The sequence below is a fragment of the Lytechinus variegatus genome, chromosome 1 (genome assembly GCF_018143015.1).
Source record: "Lytechinus variegatus isolate NC3 chromosome 1, Lvar_3.0, whole genome shotgun sequence".
NCBI lineage: Eukaryota > Metazoa > Echinodermata > Echinoidea > Temnopleuroida > Toxopneustidae > Lytechinus > Lytechinus variegatus.
Genome location: NC_054740.1, coordinates 16,298,512 through 16,325,051, shown reverse-complemented (window position 1 = coordinate 16,325,051; position 26,540 = coordinate 16,298,512). Strand labels below are relative to the sequence as shown.

Below are 26,540 nucleotides of genomic sequence, written 5' to 3'. Positions count from 1 at the left end.
ACTACCAAGATAACAAAGGTGATTTTCTTGATGCCCCTTCATTTGAGTTAACAATACTGGGCAGGACATAAAAACAGTTCAAAAGTACTTGATAAAACCTTGAGAAACAAAGAAACTGCTGCATAAATTTACTTCTTGATTAGATTCACTCGGGTCAAATAAAATTTAAATCACAAAACTAAAAAGCATAAAATAGAAAAACTAACCAGTTGAAATAAATGGATATAACAAGCATTGGATAACTGGAGATGAACTAAAATAATGGTACAAAATATAATAGCATATTGCACTTGACAAAAATACTATTTTGATAGTAAACATAGTACCTGCATTGACAACAGAAATGAGAAAAAACATTGAGGGAAAAGAATAATAAAAATCATAAAAATCATGATCATTTGCCTATTGTTGGTGAGAATTAATGAAAAAATATCCAAACTTGAACCTACATTAAGATATGCAGTTGATTCAAATTGATCTCAACTAGAGAAAACAAGTACACTGTACTTTGTAATTGAGAAGGCAAATATATTTTTGGAAAAAATAAAATGGGCCAAATTATTTTTCAAATTAACAAATGCTCATGCACACATCCTCTCTTGATAGAGAGAACACTTTGTGAGACTCTTGGGGTAATGCCTTCTTTACTGAAATATAAACAGAATTGAACATTACACAAAAATCTAAGGCTCAGCTTTCATGGAATAGTTTCATCTAATAATGCTTTCACCATTTCTTATGATTGGTATTAATTTTAGTTGGGATAATGCATAATACAAAGAAATGAAGAAAAAAAAATGGATTCTGTACAGAATCTGTATTCCCAAATCATTCTTTTGATTATTATGTCAATTATATTTTGTTCATTCTGTTATTCATATTTACTAAGACAAGTGACAAAACATCTTTTTTGTTCTTTCTTTCAACAGAAGAGAAAATTTTAAATTCCACATTAGTATGCCCTGATTGCCCATTTTTTGTGCAAATCTTAAGTTAATAAAATTGATAAATCAAAATGAATTGGTCAATACAAATATTAACATATACACTGTGCGATAACATGTGACAATTAAAAAAATAATGTTCTTACAATTATATTTGTAAATTCCAGAGATAATTTACAATTTATACATGATAAATAAACTATTGACAAATCTGTACAATACAGGAAGGGCTAAATAATTCATTTTGTGATAATATTGAATCATAAATACATGTACATAAACAACCAGCACATTCTCTATGAAATACTTCATACATAATAATAGTAACTTTATTACTATATTCAAATCATTCTCCAAAATACAATATTCAAAGAGAGAGTTAGTCAAGATTTTTGTATGGGCAGCCAATTGTGACACATACCCAAAGGTAAATGTTAAGCACAGCACTCACAAACTCCAGTATGAAGAGCTATCTGTGAATCAGCACATATTTTTTTAATTTTCTTTGACTTTTCATAAATAAATGCAGCACTAAGTTTGCAATCAATCACAAAATATGATCAATCTTTATCATCTATTGCATTTGCACATTGACCAACATTTGAAGTGTGCAATTGATCCCAAAATTCAAATAAAATGAATATTAGAGCACACAGATACATGTGCATCAAACTTTTTTTTTGGGGGGGGGTCTGCCAAAGTTTAAACCCAAATATTCATACATGTACATGGTTTTAATTTAAACTTTTTTTAAATAATATCATACATTGGACTTTCAGCCTGTCACCACAAAGTCTAACATTTTTACAATAACTATTATCAGAATAATTACGTATTTTACACAGTGGTTTACTGTTGTACAAGTAACACCAACATAATCATGATCATCCATATACAGGATCATCTTGAATTTTAAGTAGTGCAGCCTTCTTGCTTATTCACCCTGCCTTTAAGTCCCAAACGAAAGCTAACATCACTATCTTTATTGATAATTTAACATAGAAATACGCCTAACATTAAAACCTGACGACCCTTATTATTAAAGCAAATATTAATATATCACAAGTATATCTATTTGAAACTAGAAATGGTCATGCACTTATTATGCATGGATTTGTACAAAAAAAATGAAAAAATCCACAATTTATTGTTCGAAACAGACATGACATGAAATACTCCGAAAATTTGCTTTGCCCAATTGATCGTGGGCCCGGCAGCCACTGTGCAGCGCCAGATCGACGAGGCTCTATCCCTTTAATCATTGAACACCAAACACTGTAGCAGCAACTCCCATCTTTTAATGTCTTTTGGTATGACGCAGCCGGGGTTTGAACCCCCGACCTCCCGGTTGTGAGACGGACGCTCTACCAACTGAGCCAACACACCGGTACAAAGAAAGGATCTTGTTACTTCTCCAAAAGAATGCCATATTATGTCATTATCATTACTAATTAGGTTTGGAAAATATGTTAAATGAAACAATACTCTAATGTATGCTAACAAAATGGAAGTTGTAATTTATTTGGTTGCCTGGAAGTTAACCTTTCTTTTTCTGTTTACCAGAAAACAAACATTCAGACTTCAAACATTAAGTATTAGATTGGCTTGCTCTCATTAGGACAAAACTGTTACATTTATTAGACTACATTATATTCCACAGCACAATGAATAAACTTCAACTTCTGAAAGCAAACAGCATTCACATGTGGTCCTTGATTGTCCCAAAACGAATTCATGCCAATTGTACATAAATCTTTTAAAAATGCAGTATCCGAATGCCTATGGATGTATGCATGTATACATTAATACTATAAATACTTTGTCTCTCTGTGTGACAATTACGTACTGTACAAGGCAGCCTTCAAAAATATATATATATGTACATTCATATGATAACATGATACTTTTGAGATGTAGCAAATATCAGAAGAAACCAAAAATACTCAACACTTCTTGAGTAACTAAGGACTTTAAAAAAAACCACACAATATTATGGAAGACATGGATTACCATATTCAATATCATAAGGAGTATAGTACATCATTGAGGTGTGTATGCCTCTTAATAGTTGGCTTCTACAAAGATTTTGAAAATAACACAAAATAAAGAGATATCATTAACCCTCTTCTTAAATTAATATACTAAGTCTGCAAAATTTCTACTCCATGGAGTACATCGCGACTCTGAAGTCAAAATTTAGCTCTCCTGGGGTCCGTTTCATAAAGAGTTGCAACTGTTGTAACGTTGCCATTATGGCAACTACCATGGCAACCTTGATTCTGATTGGCTGCTGAGTCCTGGTTCAGGAGTTGCATGTCATTTTATTAAAGTTCTCGAATATTGATTATCCTATCCCAGTTTCTTCACAATTGGTCTCTTAATAAATATCAGAAAATATTTAAAAATCAAGCATACTATCATACCTCCAAAATCATAAATTTTATGTTTGAAACAAGAAGGGTATTGCCAAATTCATTTGGTCCTGAATGGGCCATTTTTATTGTAGAATCAACATTTTCCTGAAGGATCATTTAGTATTACCATTTGTGCAAGAAAGACAAAAGTTTTATACTGAATTAAAAAATAATCTCTAAATGTCAAATTTTCATCAAATGAATTGTAATGTGTATCTTGTAGAAATTGAAGGATTTATATCTGGCACAGATCCATTGGGGTGGCGGAAGGTGCAGGTGGATTAGTCTTCGGACTTTGAAACAGGGTCGTGGGTTTGAATCCCAGCCATGGCGTAATTTCCTTCAGCAAGAAACTGATCCACAATGTGCTGCACTCAACCCAGGTGAGGTAAATGGGTACCGGTAGGAAGTAATTCCTTAAAAAGCTGTGTGCGCTATGAACGCCTAGCTTAGCCGGGTAATATAGGAGCGCCTTGAGCACCTAACAAGGTGGATATGTGCGCAATATAAATACCCTATCCCGTATAATTTGAAAATATAATGGTGCATCCTATAGATTGGCTTCAGTGCACATCCTGAAAAATGGCATTTATTCCTTTTTCTTTGTATTTGCTTGTCAACTTTTTTTGACAAAGTCGCACCCCACAAAAGTCTGATTCTGGATCAGCGCCTGTAATTATTTATAGCGAAGTCACATCAATAATACCAAATTATATGTCAATCGTAGACCTGTTCATGCTGTTTAGCATTCAGCACATTTAATCTTCACTATCATTTTTCTTTTGTGAATACCAGTTCCAATCATGTTGAGATGTACACATATACTCAATTAATATACAGCATTATTTGTCATGTGAAAATGTCTAGGTACCAACATTACATCTTATTAGATTTTAACTTCAAATTAAATTCAGTTGCACTATCCATTTTCCACAATGCCTGTTTTGAATTTGATCCATTTGTTTTGAATTTGATCCATTCAAAAGTATAGCAGTAACAATACAGAGAACAGAAAATCATTTTCCATCACTCCCTGCATGTATCTGTGCTTTCCGTCAAATTGATCAACATAATAATGATTCTATGCATCACATATTCAATGTTTATAAATAAAAAAAAGTCATGCATTTTCTCATCAGTAATGAAATGGAATGGTATTTTGTCAGTATTATAAGTGATTTATTATGCAGAATGCAGTAATTAGTCTTGTCCAGACAGACCTTATTATTAATGAAAGGAGCCAATAAGAGACATGCCTGAGCCTCACAGAACACAAACCTTAATAGCATGTGATCGTACTTATCATTTTTACAACTGATTGCACATATTAACCAATGGAATCAATTGTGAAAATCAGTCCCAAAATCAATGATTATGCTTTGTGTTACTGGCCCCAGGTTATCATTGCTGAGATGTGACTGACTAGGGATTCCCCATCCCCAACCCACATTAAACTCTCTCATCACATAGCACACAATCATTAGCTAATCTATAACTTGAACTCTATTTGGTCTTTGCTTGTTGGATGGGATGTTGATTACAGCCTTCATATTCCAGTATCTACAACTGTGTGGTTGGGATCTAGGGAAGGAAACAATCTCTTCAGGGCATCTATCGTCCCTAGAACGGTTCTGATGAATTAAACAAAAGGAATAACAGAAATAAAAGCATATTATAATTTACAATACGGAAGTAAGCCAAAACCTACAACTTCAATATAGCACAATGAGAAGAAAACGTGTGCAAGTAATCTTTGTTTCTCAAATAAAACAGGTTGTAAAGAAATGTTGAATACATTGTAGCTGCACATGAAAAGGGGGAGGGGTATTCTAGAGTACACAAATCAGACAACCTACATTGTACACTTATCATCGCTTCCTCCTCCTCCATAAACTCATAATTTACAAGATTTTCTCAGAATCTCTGAGTGTCATGAAAGTTGTCATCACAGAACAATTTTTAGTGGCAGTATAAAGAACTAAGCATGCACATATGCATGTCTATTTTCCCTTGAAAAAATGACTGAAAATTGTCAAATAGCCACAGAAATTTAGTCAATATACACAACTAATACATGAAGCTCGCATGTACACACTGAATAAGCTTTTATAAAATGTGCATTATGAACTTTGAAGTTGGAGCATCAAATATCATGTAAATAAGGACAATAATGTGAACCCTCAAATATTCATGCTCTGCAACTATTAATGATGTGTGTAAGTTAATAGCATAAAATGATATCAAATTTGTCTTGCATCAATAAAATACTGAAAGATCAAAAACTTACGCTAAACAACCCATAAATATGAGTAGTACATCTAAAATCTTGGCAAAACATGAACGAGACCTGCAAGGAAAACAAACATGAACGATCAATATCATTCTACTTTTATTAACATTGTAAAAACTGAACACAGCTAAATAAACATAATATTACTCTTGATCAAACATACATGTACATTCAGAATTTTCTTATCATAAACCTCGTACCTCATCAATATGCAGGAATTAAATAGGAACTCTCAATTTTGAACCCTAAAATTTGATTTGTTGACAACTTTATGCAAAGAATGACTTGAGTTATGATAAATATGTATTAATATATATTAACATTGTAAAAACTGAACACAGCTAAATAAACATAATATTACTCTTGATCAAACATACATGTACATACAGAATTTTGTTATCATAAACCTCGTACCTCATCAATATGCAGGAATTAAATAGGAACTCTCAATTTTGAACCCTAAAATTTGATTTGTTGACAACTTTATGCAAAGAATGACTTGAGTTATGATAAATATGTATTAATATATATTAACATTGTAAAAACTGAACACAGCTAAATAAACATAATATTACTCTTGATCAAACATACATGTACATACAGAATTTTGTTATCATAAACCTTGTACCTCATCAATATGCAGGAATTAAATAGGAACTCTCAATTTTGAACCCTAAAATTTGATTTGTTGACAACTTTATGCAAAGAATGACTTGAGTTATGATAAATATGTATTAATATATATTAACATTGTAAAAACTGAACACAGCTAAATAAACATAATATTACTCTTGATCAAACATACATGTACATACAGAATTTTGTTATCATAAACCTTGTACCTCATCAATATGCAGGAATTAAATAGGAACTCTCAATTTTGAACCCTAAAATTTGATTTGTTGACAACTTTATGCAAAGAATGACTTGAGTTATGATAAATATGTATTAATATATATTAACATTGTAAAAACTGAACACAGCTAAATAAACATAATATTACTCTTGATCAAACATACATGTACATACAGAATTTTGTTATCATAAACCTTGTACCTCATCAATATGCAGGAATTAAATAGGAACTCTCAATTTTGAACCCTAAAATTTGATTAAATGACACCTTCATGCAAAGAATTGCTTGAATAATGATAAACGTGTATTGTATCTTGGGCTGAATTTAATTTCCCAAGGTTTCTTCATGAATACAGACATATAAAATCAAAATTTTATATCAATGAAAAATTTTAAATACTGAAAGAATATGTCGAAAATAGTACACTAATAATAAGTGAAATCTGTTCCAATTTAAAAATTTATGTAAATGATTGTAAAAGTAACTTACTCTTGGAATATCCTCCAATGTATAAGCCCCGGTAGAATAAATGCTAAGAGGGTGCAACATGTCGCCCCCACTAATGCCATGAGGGTAGTAAAGTTTGGTATTAACACCACCACCACAGCAGTCAATAAAACCATCCCTAGTCGCAGAAAATTCTAAAGAGATATAAAATGAAACATGACTTTAATAGATATGTAAAATTCCTTCCAAATTATTAAAAGAGCAGCAATAACTCATAGACTCTGTCAAATTGAATGGATAGCCATGTATGTACCTTTACACATGCTACAGATTTTGTTATCATTTCATATCACGTAAGTTCATGAAAGAACTTTATGGACAGCAGTATGCCAATTACTGATTGAGCCACCCTACTAAAAAAAAAATTTGAGTAAACAAATTAGTTCACAAAAAATCCACTATACAATATCATAATTATGGATAAGTAGACATATCTAGATGACAGTGAAAAGGTCCAGGGAAGAATTTCAAGAAAGGACTTGCCAGACATTTTATCCGACAACTCCTGTTTTATCTGACAGTTACCATAGTAACAGTGCTTCTCAGCCAATCAAAATCAAGGAAAGTTGTCAGGTTAGTCAGACGAAAATGTTAATGATACACTCTCCAGGGGGCCCATTTCATAAAGAGTTACAACTATTGTAACTGTGCCATTATGCCAACTACCGTGGGAACAGGGCTCAGAAGCCAATCAAAGTTGCCATGGTAGTTGCCATAATGACAAAGTTACAACAGTTGAAACTCTTTATGAAACGGGCCCCTGGTGGGTGTTTCATAAAGCTATATGTTAAGTTACGCACAACTTTACCAGCGACTGGAACGTGTTCTTAGGAGCCAAGACAGCTACATAGGGATATACCATGTAGCATGAGAAAGGCTCACCAATCGTTCATAAAGTAATTCATAAATTATGAACAGCTTTATGAAAAAACCCATCAGGGGCCCATAACACAAAGCTTAGCAATGATCGTAGAATGTTTTTTTAAGATTAATTGCATTGACTACAATGTACAATCAATCATGAAAATCAAGCATACGATCAATTGCTAACCTTTGTGTTACCGGACCCAGTTATTCATTTTAGATCTTATTTAGTTCGACTTAATTTTTTTATGAAACACTCCTCTTGAATTATGAGGTTGTTACCTTTATACCAACATTGCTGAGTACAAGAAAATAAGGTTCAGACTTACCCCTTTAATAACCTCATTATTAGGGTCATTTATCAATCTCTTCTCCATGATTCTTATAACAGGGAACATCATGACAGGGTATGTGAAGTATAAAGAGAATGATAATAGAGCCTGTACAGCATGGGGTAATACACCATCTGGTAGATTGAGAGTAATGATGTTCATGGTTTCAGGACCAAAAGACTGTCAATGAAAGATGTCAAAGAAAACAGAACAGTGAACTAAGAAATTAATTTATCTGAAGTGCTCGGTTTGAAAAGACACCATTTCAATTTTTTTAAAGAAAAATAAGGATGAATTTAGATAATTATTCATCTAGGTACCTCTAGTTTAAAATAAATTACAATTTCAATCTAAAAAGCAGCCATGAACAAAAATTATCTAATGTCGCTTATCCACATAAAAGTTTTTACATAATTGAAGAAAAAAACCCATTTTTTTCCAAAGTTTAATACAATGAAAGATATAGCTATAGTAGCCAAGGAAATCATTTGACTGATCAACCATCCACATCCTCAGATATTTTAAGATTCAAGTCCTGGGATTTTGGCAATACATGGAAGAAGGTAACAGACCACATCAAAGACCCCTGTTACATCTGAGAGATTCCCTACCTCGGGCCGGCCCGGGGCCTACCTCGGGTCGAAAAGATGTAAACATCCCAAACCTACCTCGGGCCACCTTTTAGCGAACCTACCCGAGACCACATCCAGAGGTAGTCTCGGCTAGGTATCGGGCCGGCCCCGGTCCACCGATTCGTAGATGTAAACGCACACAAGCTTTCAAACCTACCTCGGTCCGTTCGCCAGCTGTCAAATTACGTCATAGCGCGCGCTATCCCCTCCCCAGCCCCGTCGTTCTTCGAATGTTCTGCGGCATGCGACATGTGAATTGGGATTGATAAAGTTTTTGATTTGAGTGGAAAGAAGGAAGCATTTTGAACGTATCCTTTTCAAGTTTAACGACTGCTGGGATCATCAGCATTCTTCCAGAATAACGAAATGTAAACAACTTCAATTAGCGCGCGCAAATTATTCAAAGCCTAGATCGAGAGTGCACTTTGGTGTCAGCAATATCGGATACCGCTCGAAACCATACTGATGGGGAGGGAATCAACGCTGTGATGTAAACAGACCACATTTCGGACTCGGTCCGTTCGCGAAGCTAATCCACCAATAGTCCAGTCAAGGTTGCAAGTGGACTCGGTCGGGTCTCGGGTAGGAAACTTTCAGATGTAACAGGGGTCAAAGACTATTATGCTTTAATACACATTTTCTAGTGCTCCCAGTCCCTATAAATGCCAGCTCAGTCTCCAACAGGTTGACAAAAATCATGTTTGAGACTTCAATGCATGCAGGAAATATCAGCAGCTATCACCAGGAATGCAGATATTGAAGAATAGGAATTGACAGAGTGTGATTCTTTCAAAAAGCTGCCATTAAATGTATCTTAGGCTTTGTTGAATATCTATTTAAAGCATAATACAGAATTGAGAAAATGCTACAATATTAACCGAGTAAATGTTGTTAGCAGGTATAAACTATTTCAGGAGATAAAGTGAAGTTTCTGTTACATTGTTTGGATGAAAATAATACTGTTTTAAGTGATTGTGATAATTATATAGATAAGATTAACTTTCAGGATCATTGATCCAAATTTCAGTATGATTTCATAAAAAAATTACATATTTTCCCAATGTGTAGTCAGTTAATACTTCCATTATGCTAATAGGGTTAAAGCAAAGTGGAAATTGTTGACAATTTTCAAAACACGGTCCCTTAACATACAAATTATTGGCAATATTGGATAATTTATGATTATTTTTATGGACTTACCAAATACCCACAGGCTCCGAACCCAATAAATAAGCTTGTCATTGAAGCAATTGCCAATTTGAATATCCTGTCAAAGAAAGGAATTATCTAATAAATACTTCTCAAAATAAAATCTGACAAATCTCTTAAATTGAGGATTATTATAATGCACAAGACTAATAAAATGACATTTTTTCTTCATACAAAAAAAACTTTAAATATTTCATAGAAATCTTCCAGAATTAAATTAATACTAAAAGTTCATGAACACATTGTGGGAGGGCAAGCCAGAAACCGAAATCACATAAAAAAGACATATAGAAATGTAATAAGCATTATATAAAAGTGGAATATTTTTATCATCACCACATATTACAATTCACTATGAATATAAAGCTTTCCTACAAATCAAGAGAACTTCAACACAGGGCATATTATTAGATAAAAGTGATACTTACGATCTAAATTTTTCCCTTTTCTCCATAGCTACGGAACTTTCAAGATCTAAAATCATTCCAGCTCCCTATTGAATAATGGGGAAAGAGCAAACGATTACAGAAACTAACATTACAATTAATCAATATATATATACTGGAAAATCACAGAATTTTCAAAAGGTAGCACAGCTACTATTTCATTTTGATTTTGAGAGGGTGGTTGCAACAGTGGGAATGATATATTCAAACACAAAGCAAATTTCAGCAAGAGGTCATGGAGAAAATAATGACTCCAGAATCGCAGAAGTGGTTTACAGTACACCATATGTAAAGTCCTGGAAGGAGTAGGACTGAGATAAAAGATAGAAATAGAAGTGACATGGAAAGTGGAGGTTGGGAAATAGAACGTTTCTTTGGAAATGAGTGTATAGTCCTTAAAAGGACTGTAAACAAAAATGAGTGTAGCAGGGTGAGAGGCTTGAGTAGATGAGAAAAGGCTGGCTGGAGTCGGCAAATGGAGTTGCATGGCAGGAGGCGAACTCGATTTCCTAACTCATCACCATGCAATCCTTCAAACAACAACTCCGGAGTCAGAGAATGAAAAATAAAACTATTCTAAGATTTTAATCATGTGCCAATGACACAATAACAGAATATTTCAAACGACTGATTCATATAAAAAACATACATACCTCATAACAGTAGAATGCTATCACTAAAAAGAATGGAAAGCCTTCTAATGACATTGTCTTTGGATGAATTCTGTGCATGAAACATAAAGCAAAAGGAATTACAGTCAATGACTATGAGTCATATCTATTACAAATAAAAGACATACCAGTACACACAGTACATATGTTTTTATGATAACATTATTACATTTTCTGTGTAATACAAAATTAATGCTTGAACAGGACAATTAAGTTTCATTTTCTTGCATAATATCAAGCAAGTTATATGATTCAGTTTCAATTAGTAATGTACTATTTGACACATAATGACCAATTCCAATCCCTAACTCCCCATCCCCCCCCCCCCCGAAAAATCAAACTAATGAAAAAAAATATAATTTGTACACAATAGTAAACAAACTATTCTATATATACATTTCTTGGATTTTTCTCATAGTTTTTTTTTCCAAACTCCAAAATGAAATGATTTTCTAAATAAGATTTTACTGGATTACTTACGGTACATTGTGTATGTGTTCAAAGTCAAACCAAAACACAACTGTGTATGCAAAAACATTGGCAAAGTCTGCCATCAAGCTACAATGGAGAAATGGAAAAGAAAAGAAAACAATTTTAGGCAGCTTTTGTGATATCACAAATGGTAAACTTCTTCTATGCTATCAGCATTACTGTGTAAGTAAATCTTCAGAGATCATTAGTTTGATAGTAATTATAGGGGGAAAATTCTAATAGCAACATTAAAATGATTTAACATTTTCACACACAAACCAAAAAATTATAATGAAAGATTTTTGTTTACTATATCATCCAAACCCTACAAAACGAGGGGAATCTTTTAATTTCGAACAAGAAAACTTCTTTGATCTTATTTTTCATAAAATGAGATATACATACACAGAAATACAGGCAACAACAATATTGGTTTCTGCATACATGTACCAATGACTGATCAAAGTGCCAACAATATCATTATCTAAATACATGTAGCCTTGCATTTAATTACCATTCTATACATTTTCTGTTCCCAGTGGAATTTTCCAATAGAATTAAATAATAACTCCCACATAGAGACATTCAATCAGCATTATGGTAAAGATACATGTACAATCAATTTATTTTTTTCTAAATAAAGTTCATCTTTTGAGAAAAATGTCTTTTTACCTGAACAATGCTAATTTATTGAGATGTCTTAGAAGAGATAAAGCACAGCACCCAGGAAGCATGAACACTATATAATGATACATAGTAAGATGCTGAAAGAGAGCTGCCAGATTTGATGAGATGAATATCAAATAACTGCAACAAAAACCTGAAAGGTTTAAAATGAACAAAATAAGAGAAAAGAAACATGAAAAAACAGAGCGACTGGGCAATAATGTCACAGCACTTCATGCGAGTATTAAATTATATAGTTAATGTAAGTTAAAGGTATTGTTTAACTTTGTGAGCAGCTGATTTAAAAAATTCTCAAACCAAGATGAAACATGTGCACAAGTGCATGTATTAGAACTAATAAACCCTGAAAACAACCATTATTGAGAATGAAAAGCTAAAACTACAAGGCAAACCCCGATTTTGTAAATAGGCGTCTTATAGACACCTAAATAGTACACATAAGTGTATGGGATGAAATTAAGATGGTGTTTCCGGTCACTTTATATTTCAATTTTTGAAGCACTAAATAATTATTTTCGAACGCAATTTTTTTCTGGGCTTCATTTTTGTAACATAACACAGACACAGGTGACAAGTGTGACCTTCTAGCTCAGATTTTTTTAAAGTCAAACCAATGTTAACCAATCACTTTAATCTACAAGCTAAGCTACATGTATACCTAGAATATTTCACCCTGTCCACTGAGCATCCGTCTGTAAAGAACTATATTCACAGTCGTATCTTTATCCCCCCCCAAAAAAGGGGGGGGGAGAGTGAAACTCTTAAATCCCTAATAAGGACAGATCAAGTCATGTTATGCCATTAACATTGAATAATCAAAACAAATGGTTTGAACTAAATTTAAAACAAATGCACGTGAGGTGCTATTTTTACATTGCAACTTATTTTGTTTTTCTAGAAAATTATTGTGCAGAATCCGTCAATTATACTTGTGATGACCATGAATTAGATAGTTCTCTCAAAATTGAATCTAAGTTCCTCTTGAATCACTGTTTGTTTACACATGCACCTACATGTAGATGATATTCAAACAAAAATGTAAGAGTATAAACTATTACTTTGGCTACATTTCAATGACCTTCTATAAGGTTTATAAAAATTTATGAACAAATTGGTGGATTTTTTTGTCAATATTACAATGTTTCACAATACTTTTACTACATTACACACAGAGGTCATAATATAATATTTACATGTACTTTATCAAGTTAAGTTGATCATAGAGTATAATTCTCTCTTTCAATATTACAAACAATGTTTCACAATACTTTTACTTAATTACACAGAGTGGTCATAATGTTTACATGTAATTTATCAAGTTGATCATAGAGCATAATTCTCTTTCAATATTACAAACAATGTTTCACAATACTTTTACTAAATTACACACAGAGGTCATAATGTTTACATGTAATTTATCAAGTTGAGTTGATCATAGAGTATAATTCTCTCTCTAATACAGATATAATTATCACATTTTACCACCTGTTCTCATATTTCACAAAGAAGAAAAATTTAAACACATTGGCAAAGATGTGAAGTAGATAATCTAACAAACAGGAAATTCTTTCATTCAAAAACATTTCCCTAACCTTGTGCACTGGCATCAGACTTTCATTACACATATGACTGAATGACTACCAAAATAACTTGTTTCATGTACATGTACCTGTATATCACTTTATATGACCAAATGCATTACCAGAAGACACAAATATTACAATGTACAGTGCGTCCCAGAATAAACGAAACAGAGATTTAGCGATTATTTATCATAACTTAATCATAAATAGAATAGACAAATGACCTACCAATTTAAAGCTTAGAATCTCCTCTTTCATCTGATATTACTTAGGTTATTTCTTATTCACGCATGAGTGAACAAAAACAATTTGAAGAAAGGATACCAAAAACTCATTTGGAGGGGGGTATCTGGGTTTCAAAAAGAAAACCACATTTTTGAAAAGTTCAATATCTGCTCTTTAATTTGGTACCTCAATTACAGAAAATGGTCAAGAAATAAAAAAGCTCTGGTCATTTAAAATAAGGCTTGTATTTCCATAATTTCATGAGATAAATGTGTTTTCACCGGTTTCCCACAGAAGCTTTCGCATGGTGAACAATAGATTTAATGCATGGCTGATTGTCAACAAAACGGAGTGTCGAGTGAGTTTGAAAGCCAGCCTGTAAAACCTCTTCATTTTACGAAATTACTGAAATTCATGCCTTATTTCAAATAACTAGAACTTTCTTATTCCTCAACCATTTTCTGTAATTTAGGTATCAAATTGATGAGGGGATATTGAACTTTTCAAAAATGTGGTTTTCTTTTTGGAACCCAGATACCCCCCGCCAAATTAGTTTTTGATATCCTTTCTTCAAATTCTCTTTGCTCACTCATGCGTGAATGAGAAATAATCTAAGTAATATCAGATGAAAGAGGATATTCTAAGCTTTAAATTGGTAGGTCATTTGTCTATTTTATTTATGATTAAGTAATGATAAATGATCGCTAATCTCGGTTTCGTTTTTCTGGGACGCACTGTATATACATGTACGTGAATAAATCATGTTAAAATACACTTCACTCCTGTCTCAAAGTCAATATGTGTGCTATGTGTGCTACTATTTCAATGAAATGACTCTAATAATACTGGTACCATATGTTTTGAGAAGGATATACACATATGTCCTAGTTCTATGCACTGGATGCCATAACAAATAAGCCTTGTTCACACACAGTAATAAGTGTGATTAGATTCACAAGTAATGGCCATGCTCACATGTCACACAATTTAAAAACTTATATAATAAATTTTAGATACTGTGTGATAATGCATGCATCACATTATCATTACATGTACATGTATGAACACCTCATAATTATGTCAACTATTAATGAATCTCACAACCATTGCTCTATCAAAATAAATTAATTTCATGATTACGGTCTAATTCTTAATACAAAACACAAATACAGACATTTTATATAAATGCGAGTAACATACTGACATCATGCACATTCATTGGATCATTTTAGTACATACCTGTTTGAGAAATGACTATTGACATCTCAACAATCAACCTTCCTTTGCTTCCAATAGCATAATAAGCTGTACAAAAAAATGAAAGAGTTCATGGAAAATGTACATATATTCATTTTACATACTTTCATATCAACTGTACAAAATTTTCATAAATATCACAAGACAGAAGAAATCTGTAATGAATTATGCAAGCAATATGAAAACATGTTAAATAAAAATCATGACAGAAAAATGACTGAGCTTGAAGTTTACTCAATAATACATGTACATGTAACATCTTGAATATAAAAGTTGCAACAAATGGTTACTGAATGTTTTCTACATTTCACAATGTAGGGGAAGGCGGGGTAAGTTGTGACAGTTTTTGCTTTTTGCATGTTAGAATTGATATGATTAATAATCTTGTCGAAATAAGTACCTTGCCTTGAAATTTCATTCTTCTGAAATATTTTCCACTTATATATAACTTTCTACCCCAACACTGAAAGTCATCGTGACCTTTGAAAAAACCGATGTCAAATGGCTCAACTTGCCCCATATATGGGGTAAGTTTGAGCCACCTTCTGGGGTAAGTTGAGCCACAAAAACTAAGTACAAAATGTATGGGGGAGAACCAGCATGTCAATTTTTTGTTTAAAGTCTTTTCACTTGCTAATTCTCTATAAATACTAACATCCTGTAAAAGGAAAAGAGCAGTCATGTATATTTGCTCCTTTCAGCCTGCATTTCAATCTATTTTTATGGTTTGTTTGTTTTTAAGATACATTACCATAGGAATTACCATGGCTCAACTTGCCCCATGCTGTTTGGCTCAACTTACCCCAGTCCGAACTTAGTGCGATAATTTTGTATCCACAAATTTATTATGCATCCATCATATAAAAGACTATGACAAGAATGAAGATCCATACCTGGACTAATAATATTGTTATCATGTCTTTATTATATTCAAAGATGTGTGTGTTTATAAAGCACTTATCTATTTCACACTCTTTTTTACTTTTTTGGCTGAAATTCATATGTTTCCCTCTAAAAAACTACTTTTTGTTTCAAAGTTGGAAACAATGTGGTGGGGTTAGGGGTTATGCTATGGGTCATCAATACATGACACCACCACAATGTCTGACTCATTCATTATTGGCCTAGGGCTGGTGGCTCAACTTGCCCCTATGCTCAACTTACCCCGTCTTCCCCTACTTATTTAATAGCATTGTTTTACACGTTTACATGTACCAGAAGAAAAAGAAGAAGAAAACAAATTCCTAGTTATTTAATGACACACATGTATTGTGTGATTAATTGTACCAGCAAGAAACTTTATTTTTCACTATGAAATAGCAATATCTATAGGTCTCATGCATGCATACAATACAATGGGAACACAAGACTTCATTCTATCTACACTTACCAAGATCTCCATAATTTAACTCCTTCAAATGCTCATTTTCCTGAAAAAAAAACACAAGTAAAATTAAACATTAAAGTTTTTTTTTTATACAACACTTTATTAAAAAAACACACACAAAAAGATATGAGCTGTCGCACCATACTTGAACAATGAGCAAAATATATATAACCTTTCAATGTAAAACAAAATATAATCAAGTAATGAAGAGACTCTTCATTGAAATAGTCACAACGGCCAACGTTTGTATTTAGTACTTACTGATGTTTCACCAGTATGTCAATGAATCTAAGTCCTGGTGTTTAGAATTCATCAGTTCATTTATCGAAGTACATGTAATGTACATTGTATTTCCCAAGGTAGGCTATAAAGTAGCTACATGTATGTGTTTATAAAAGAATTTTGTTTTAAACGGTTGTATATTTAAAGGTGGTATCTAATGTTAGCTTCAACTTCTCAACCCTTTACAATTCAGAAAAGTTATGTGTGTGTATAAGGTGAAAATACAAGCTACATGTACATGTAAGTAAACTGTATGTGTATAAAATATTTGTGGTAAAAAGATAGAAAAACAACAAAGTATTATACAAAGCAAACTATAAATTCATACCTGTGCACGAATACAGAATAAATTGTACAGTGTCAATGTGATAAAAAGTGTAAACAGACTCCCTTTCTCTTCCAACAGTTATTTTGATACCGAATAGAGAATTAGAAGATTGAAAGAACAAATTGTTAAAGACTGCAGTGCAGTTACGTGTAATGAAATTCTTTTTCATTTTTTTTTCCTTTATCGATGACAGGACCTTTTGTTTTGGCTTTGTCCTCAAGTAAAAGTTTGGCTACAATTTAAGAAAATGTTCCATGACGAGACTTAGATGCAACAAAAGACTTCAACAATTTCTTGAGTATAAGTGCTAAGATTGGTGAGATTGATAGAGAAAAGATGACAAGATTCTTAAAGAGACTGATGTTAAAGTGAGTAATGATAGAATAATAACCAAAGTTGGAATTTAAAAATCAAAGAAGTAGTATGATCATTCAGAAGGCACATCAATCCTCCTGTTCTGGTAAGACTAGTAAGTACTTGTAAGCCATTTTTTGTAACTTTGACAGCTTGATTACATGCGGAAGCACAGGTGAAGCCGGGTGGGTGTTTCATAAAGCTGTTCATAAGTTAAGACCGACTTTAAGATCGACTGGTGATCCTTTCTTGTGGTAAATGGCATATTCATTGGCGACGGTTTAGCGCGTAAGAAAGGATCACCAGTCGTTCTTAAAGTCGCTCTTAACTTACGTACAGCTTTATGAAACGGCCCCCTGGCCCACACCTCTGAATTTTGCCGAGTTAGCCGAAATAAGCATTACACAGCCAACGCAGCATACTACACAGCAAAATATTCAATTATCATGAGCTGGTACAGAGTTGGGTGGAGTAAAACGAAGTGATGCGAGCTGAAGCAAGGTAAATCTAGGTAAATCAAACAGTAACACTGCGTTGGCCTATACGTAAGATACTCACTGTTGCTCGTTGTTGCTCATCCTTGCGCGTCATTGCATGCATTTTCTTGTTGTCACTTGTCTTTGCTTTTAAGACTTTTGGTTGCATTCAGTTTTGGGTGTTTGAAAAAATCACTAAGTACTGAGCTAGATGCAAGGCTTCTGCAAATTTAGTCTGCATATTGACCTCCAATATAAAGCTTGTTTCAGTGCATTGTGTAGCCTTGCCCAGGTTCGGGCAATAAACAGCTGAACGCAAGCCCAGAATGAAAAGGTGCTAGCCAGGCTTTAGTGAAAAGATAACTATGTTGCGAACAGAGATTATCTTGAAATATACAATAAAGGATGAGATTTCTGTACTGGGTATCTAATGGTAATCTCAAAGCCTATGTACACCTTTGATAGTAATACCTCAATTACATTTGCTCTACATTGGCCATACAAAGAGTAAAAAAACAGCCGTTTTATTCATTTTATTCAAACCACCTTTACGTAGCTGGTACCAAAAAAATATGAATGGCTGTTCTGACTCTCCGTAGAGCAAATTTGACTGAGGTATAAAGCATCAATAAATCATCTAACAAATCAAGTACAAAAGTGCATATTTTTTCAAAGATTATTTGTGAAATCTAATGTTTGTATCTAAAAGGGCTCTTTGAGCATTTATTGGGATATCAGGGTGCTACTGACTATATCCTAAAAGTTTAAACACATTTCATGCTTGTGAAGTGATTTTGAAACAAACTTGAAAATTATATCTTATTTTGATTGGGCCCCAATAGAAATTAATTTTTATGAAATATCGCAAGATTTGGCCATTAAAACAAATTTTTATTCTATATCCTCTGCATGAAAGTGGTTTAATGGTATTCATATTTATAAAATCTAATCACAACTTGGATGTTACATGGGTTGGGGGGGGGTTGAAAGGGAAGAGTACCAAACCTTGAAATTCACACTTGCAAAATATAGTCTCCAAGATATTTTCGCCCTTACACTCTCTATATTCTTTAAGTGTAAAAAAGAAATGATGGAAAAGATGAGTGTACCGGTACTAACCAATTAGCAGCCATTACCAGGGTATGATGAGTGCATGATAACTGCAGCATGCAATGGATATCAAAAAGACTTACGCATTGAAAACGGCGAGACTTTTTTACCTCTGTCTTGGAATTCTTGCTTCCTGAGACGACATGAACCTCTCCATTGGACTCTCCACACATTACCACTTCTTTTTCACTATTTTCTGAGTTTCCATTTATGAGGTTCTCCATCTCTTCCTTGTCTCCTCCTCCACCTCCTCCCCCGTCTCCTTTCTCTGCATCAGGTCTTGGAATGGGGGATACTTTGAAAAGCTTCCGGACTTCTTTCCTCTCTTCTAGCTTGTACTTGCAGTCGATTAATAACAACATGGCCTTCATGCTTTGGTAAAAAAGATAAAGACCTCATCAAATACACACTTCACTATGACAATATCCCTGTTACATGTACCTGCAAATGGTATTCTTATATTCAACAGATCAAGACATCTTGGCTTTTGACAAGGTCGGTCACCAGCGCCTTCTCCGGAAACTTGAGTTCTATGGAGTTAGAGGACATAACAACCGCTGGATTGCTAACTTTCTTCATAACAGGAAACAGCAGGTGCTCCTGGATGGTCGTAGTTCATCTCAAGTCGACGTAACTTCAGGCGTGCCACAGGGCTCTGTCCTCGGCCCCTGTCTCTTTCTCTACTACATCAATGACCTGCCTGATCAACTCAAGTCAAGAGTTCGACTGTTTGCTGATGATGCTATCATCTACCTCACAGTTCAGTCAGATGCTGATGCTGACCAGTTACAACAAGACCTCAACAGACTATGTGAGTGGACCAGTAAGTGGATGATGGAATTGAACACCAATAAGTGTGAAGTCATCACAGTCACCAGGAAGCGAAACAGGATTGTACACCAGTATAAACTCAAAGATGCTATCCTTACTCCTGTAGAAGCAACAAAGTATCTTGGTGTCACTATCACATCAGACCTGAAGTGGAACAGTCACATCAGCAATGTTTGTCAAAAGGCTAACAACACCCTTGCCTTCCTACGAAGAAACCTGCGAGTAAACTCTCCCAAGTTGAAAGCTACAGCATACCAATCACTCGTCAGACCTTTGGTGGAATATGCATCTACTGTCTGGGATCCATCAACCTCCAAGAACATCTACAAGCTTGAAATGATCCAACGCAGAGCAGCTAGATTCACGCTGAATCGATATCACAACACATCAAGTGTGTCATCGATGCTGCAGGAGCTAGGATGGACATCCCTTCAACAACGACGGGAAATCTCTCGCCTTGTGATGTTCTACAAGATCCACAACGAGCTTGTCCCATTCAACTCTGATGCATACATCACCAAATGTACCAGATCAACAAGAGCTGTTCACACTCAAGGATATCTGATGCCTCAATCAAGGACCCAACAACATCAATGCTCTTTCTTCCCCAGAACCATCAAGATGTGGAACACTCTCCCAGTAAATGTTGTGACAGCACCATCAACCGAAGCCTTTCGTCTGCAACTGACGAAAGGCAACAACAGCTAGATCAATATCTGTTTTTACTTGCACCATGTATATATTTGGCACATGCACTTTATCCTTGTGACACACACCTCACCAAGTTCTGCAAGAATCTTCAGGATTGAAGGAAGCAGACTACACAGAAGAAGAAGAAGAAGAAGATCTTACATATAATACGATTGAATGAGCCCACATGTACATATGACCTTCCATAACATCAATGAGTTCCAGCTGGATTTTTTGTGTAATAGGTCCAAAATATATTTGGGTGAAAAAAATTTGTTTCACAGTAATAAAAATAATCTGTCAAGTTTTAACAAAACATATTTTGCATCAAATATGAATGTTCCAAGTATAATTATTCTAAATGAAACTGCATAATACTGGAAACATTTAAATCCTTATAGTCAAAGTACAGTCGCAGTTGATATTGACGTCATTAAGGTTTTGAATATTTCTGAATGGAGGCTATACAGGCCTATAAATTGGAATTTTTATTTTACTTATCAAAGCATGTTAATGAGTTTATACAGGGTTGGATTTTTACCAATTACTATCACAATTTCTTTGAAATTTGGATTCCAACTGATTGCCTAGTGTGCTTTACATGTATGCTATATACTCTAAAAATATCTTTCCTTGTTTTCTAACATCATTATAATTACATGTAGATCAATGAGCACTCTTCACCTGTCTATGGCAACCAACTAAAGGAAAAAATAAATGTGGCCTTTAACAATATATCATGTTTATAGACAGGCTGTTACTATAGAAAGGTACCTCTAAAAGAATAGGGTTATGTGGTTGCAATAGATAAATGGCTGTTATAGACAGGTTTGACTGATCATTTTAAAGCTCAAACTCTATACTGATTACTGGTCTGACCCAATGAAATTGTTTCTTTACCTGACAACTGCAACAAACAGCATGATGAGAATCCCCTCCCAGATGCCAGCCTACATGAAAAATAAAACAAATAGAAATTCCAATACAAAAATGCATGAAAATGATGAAATGAAAAACCTACAATCAGTCTGCAAAACTTAAGAAGTGCAAAATATACATGTATGTACAGTAATGTATGAATCTCCAAAACTATTTTTCTTACTGTAATAATTTACCAATCGAGCCTATCTAATTTTTCATAATTCATACTTTTACTTTTTTTCATAATGGCCATTCTAATCTAGCACAATAAAACAGGAAAAAAATCAATCTCATCTAGGTTTAACGAAATTATCAATGCTATACACTGCATGTTCATACACATTCTAATCCTAATAAAAAATATGACACTTGATTATTATAATTATTCATATTCAAGTTTCTAATTTTATTATTTGTTAAATAATAATTTTGTATTTTGTAACATTGCACATCGAAGCTACGTCATAACGAAGTGGGTCAGGAGTCAAGCCTATTGTATTTGCGGTGTTTACCAATGGATCGAAGGATCTACACGAGATCGGTCTGGTAAGAAACCTCTCATTTTTCATATTTATACTAACGTATTTTTAACCTCTTCATACGCATTAGGCGTATAAAGGTTCATACATGTAGATACATCGTAAATAAAATCAAGAGAAACATACCGATTTCACCCTGTAAATATGAATTTCCTAGGGAAATCCATCCTTGTTGAGAAGTCAAAAATTCACCTCGGGCAACCATTATTGAAAAATGTTAAGTTTTGGTGGCCCGAATCGGGCGACCGATAATTTTCAAAGTAGCTCAATTTTTCTCCCGATATTGCACACACTTATCAACTTTCTACAGTTCAAATTGCAAGCCAGTTCGTCATGTGCCCTTCTTGTTGATCTACACACAAATACACACAAAGTTTGCATAGTCATGGTCATGACAGTACATAGGTACACGTAAGTACAACACAGTCCCACGTGTGCATTTTTATGTATGTTGATGCTTGGGTTCCTTTCGAGGCTGTGTCTTTTCTAGCCAAACATAAACAGACAATTTCTTAAGAGCTGAAGAAGCATCCCGGATCGGACGTGAAACTCTGTTTCAATCAAAGTAAATCCAGATGAATAGATTTTTTTCCACCGTTATTAGACAATTTCTTTCTTGTTTATAAATGACTTCTTAAACTACTCTTGAGAAAGTAAACAAAAATGTGAATTTTTCCAGCATTTTGGCAAATATAGGGAAGTACTTTTCTCACACTTTTTTCCAGATATAACTTTTGCCATTTTCTTATTTTTTTCCTTTCATTTTTTTTAGTGGTTAAACCATTTATAGGCTACCTCTTCCCATTGAATTTGCCTGATTAAAGAATATATTTCGACTGAAAAAAATAATAATACAAACTAAAGGATATAAAATAGAAATGCGCCATTCCCAAAAGGTAAGTGAAAATCATTTGCTTCGCTTTTAATAACATTTCATTCAGAATAGACTGTTGCCACAGCTGCTAAAAATATTTGTAATGGCTTGATTTTTCCCCCCATTCCCCTTATTTATATTAATTTGTTTTATTCATTTTTCTTTCATTTTCTTTTGTTTCTTTTTTTTTCTCTAAATCTTTTCTTTTTTTCATGTTTTTTCTTGTTCTTTGTTTTTTTCTTTCTTCATTTTCTTTCTTTTGTTTTATTTCAATTAGAGGTCTATTTCTTTTATTATTTTTGTTTTTTTTTGTAATATACTTTTTGAAAAATATTCTTGTTTGTTTCCCCTTTTTATGGATTGTTCTAATTTTTCTGTAATTTTCTCCTGCTGTAACATGCTGCAAAAGAGAAAACAAAAATAAACTGGATTTGGGGCTTGCATAATCTAGGTTTTAGTATTCAAAGAGGAAGGAAAAATCATTGTTTTGTACATATATCTGAGTTTATTTATTTACTTTACAATTATGAGTGTGTGTCTATATGGAGATTTAAAAAAAGTCTAAACAACCTGGAAACAATACATTTCATTTATTCTCTTTCAATCATATCATATTTACAATGATAGAACAATTTATATTTTACCACAAATCAAAATAAAATTACAGCAAACAAGGACAATGTTTATATACAAGATGTACAAAGTAAAAGTTACTTCATGTTAACTTTTACTCAGTTTTATACAGTAAAATTAATTTGTATAATTTGGTAAAAAACATTTTTTGGTCAGTTTTACACATTTTGAATGGTCACAATGGTAGACAATGGCAATAATTAAATCAGATTTTAATATTAAAAAAGTCATAACTCTCTTAATATTTGGCCTAGAGTAATGATTAATATACCATTTTAAATGTTTTTTTTTTCAGCCCTTTCCAATGGACTAGGTTACAATGTAATTCCATGATTTTTATTTTTTTGTCACATACCTACTCCATGTCGGCTCTAAATCACCAATTTTTAGGCTAACAGGAGGATGGATTTGGAGTGAAGTTCCTCACAAGTATAAATAATTTGCTGCTGATTTCAAAACATCGCATGTGCGACGGTCTGAGCTCGGACCCTCGTGCATATATGCATGCCATGTTTTGAAATCAGAAGCAAATTATTTATACTTGTGAGGAACTCCATGTTGGTCTAAATCACCAATTTTGAGGCTAACCGGAGGATGGAGTGGGAATAGGGTGTAGAAAGGAATTAAGCTTCTTATTCTTGTTAGTTTAGATGTAGAATCTTTACTATAAATACGCATTATTTCCCCACCTTTGCCACTCGAAATATCAGAGCGAGTTTTGGGGCTCAATGTTCGGGATTTCAAAACATCGCATGCGATCGGTCGCTTTGAAAACATTACATGCGATCGGTTTGACCTGCGACCGATCGCATGCGATGTTTTGAAATCGGCCGTGAATAATACATGTGAGGAAAAAGATATTGGCCCAAAATCACAATTTGAGGATAACCGGAAACCGGAGGATGGACATGGAGTGAAATACGGGTGTAGAGTAAGATAGAATTATAAAAATTATAAGTTGATTATCTTGAAATCTCATTATAATTTTTTTCTTTGATTTTTACGATAAACATGATTTCCATCCCACCTTTGTGAATCAGAATGTCCGAAATGGTTCACCATCTCGAAGTTCAAGTAGGTGAAGTGCAAGTGTAGTGTAGCGGTAGTGAAGTGGAGTCTGCACGAACTTTGCTCGAGGTAATGATCAATTCATGATAATGGCAAATGCCCAATTTTATTTTGTTGTTGAAATGTTAACATTGTTCTTGATCTGTAGTGTAGGCCCCCTTTGATTTTTAAAGTCCCTTCTTTTTTTCTTGTTCTTCCCCGGGCAATCTTCTCTTCCTTGTCAAAGATTTGTTAACTCTGCAATCTGCATCGCCATGGCATACATGATCATGTAGGCTAGGCCTGAGCCGGCGCCCGCCCGCACCGTACCTGATGGTAACCCGGCCTGGCCCGAGATGACACTCTGACAGTCATCGTCATGCAATTTTCGATAAATATTAAACGCTAAAAGTATGGGCGAAAGCGAACTCACCTCTTTGAATGCATAGGGTAATCCAAGCACGCCAGCTCCCACGAAGGATATAAAAATATTCGCAAATATTTTAACGCTGGACCTTGTAGCATTTCCACCGTGCATCTTGATTATTTTGTGTCAAAACGTTGTCGTAGAAAGGTGTATTTTTCGTTGAATTCCCTAGCTTCGGTCCAAGTCTTCGCGAAGACAGCAAATGACGTTTACGTCGACACGTTATAAGCCGGTATTCTCTATCCGAAGATTTTTTGTGAAAGAAAAGGGGATTGCGCATTTCTTGTTCATAGCAATCCAATGCACGAACATGACATTCAAAGCATTGCCGAATGAAAATAGACTACATTGGCGATCGTGATGCATGGCAATGGCAGAAATGAATCATTGACATTTAAAAATCATTCCAAAGATCATGATCGATGCAGAACACCTTTTTTTAAAGAATTTCTTTTAACAGACCCCCGGAACACAGTCCACCCCCTTTCCACCACAGTAATGTTCTATTTTGGAAAAAAATGTGCGTGATATTGTGTTATTATAGCTAACAAGTGAGAGGGTGCATATGCATTTAGGGGCCAAACATTCCAATAAGGCGCATGGAAAAAGAAAGAAAAAAAGAAAGAAAGAATGAATGAAAGAAAGAAAGAAAGAAAGAAGAAATATCGGGGAAGAGGAAAGAGAAGACAATTCAGAAAAAGATATATAGGAAATGGAAAGAAGATTGAGCAATGAAAAGTAAGTTTAATGAAAAAGAGATGTTAAAAAGAATGAAATACTAGTTTTGAAGAAAAAAAATGATATTCCTACTATATTAACTGAGAAATTAACTTTAGCTGGAGCACATGTATGATTACGATCTCATTAATTTGTATACTGTAGTCTCTTCTGATCAATTTGATAACAGAATTACCCCATGCTTCTACAAAAAGTCTGCAATTTTATAACTCTTTCTTTCTGTCTCTCTTCCCCACCTCTTGATCCACCCCCCCCCCTCTCGTAAATAAAGGAAATGGAAAGAAGTTCAAGCAATGAAAAGAAAGTTTAATGAAAAGAGACAATTATAATGTTAAAAGAATAAAATACTAGCCATTTTTGAAGAAAAAAATTATATTCCTACCTCAATTAAATATCAATTATTCACTAAGAAATGAACTTTAGTTGGAACACATGTATGATTGCAATGTCATTAATTTGTATAGTCTCTTCTGATCAATTTGATAACAGAATTACCATGCTTCTACAAAAAGTCT

General features: G+C 33.8%; 1 protein-coding gene across 2 annotated transcripts; it reads right to left on the bottom strand.

The window, feature by feature from the left end:
- Positions 1-3,824: 3,824 nt before the first annotated feature.
- LOC121407289 (amino acid transporter AVT3B-like) lies at positions 3,825-25,549 on the bottom strand. 2 transcript variants are annotated; one of them, XM_041598278.1, is made up of 14 exons: positions 25,294-25,549; positions 21,747-21,796; positions 19,409-19,697; positions 16,779-16,818; positions 15,371-15,436; positions 12,309-12,456; positions 11,646-11,723; positions 11,148-11,217; positions 10,477-10,541; positions 10,040-10,106; positions 8,205-8,387; positions 6,994-7,145; positions 5,646-5,705; positions 3,825-4,989 (listed from the first exon to the last, which is right to left on the bottom strand). In XM_041598278.1, the coding sequence occupies exons 1-14, from the start codon at positions 25,396-25,398 to the stop codon at positions 4,905-4,907; spliced, it is 1,458 nt and encodes a 485-aa protein (XP_041454212.1). In that variant the 5' UTR covers positions 25,399-25,549; the 3' UTR covers positions 3,825-4,904. The 2 variants fall into 2 exon arrangements, with proteins under 2 accessions (XP_041454212.1, XP_041454221.1); XM_041598287.1 differs by having other exon boundaries at positions 19,436-19,697; positions 25,294-25,548.
- Positions 25,550-26,540: the final 991 nt, after the last annotated feature.

Bases quoted from the DNA above. Each gene is read 5' to 3' on its own strand.
- LOC121407289 (XM_041598278.1), bottom strand. From the start codon at position 25,398: ATGCACGGTGGAAATGCTACAAGGTCCAGCGTTAAAATATTTGCGAAT. The intron at 19,698-21,746 runs GTAAAGAAACAA...TTTTTACCAAAG, and splicing joins CTGTTTGTTGCAGTTGTCAG to CATGAAGGCCATGTTGTTAT. The intron at 7,146-8,204 runs GTAAGTCTGAAC...ATATCTCTTTAG, and splicing joins ATAATGAGGTTATTAAAGGG to AATTTTCTGCGACTAGGGAT.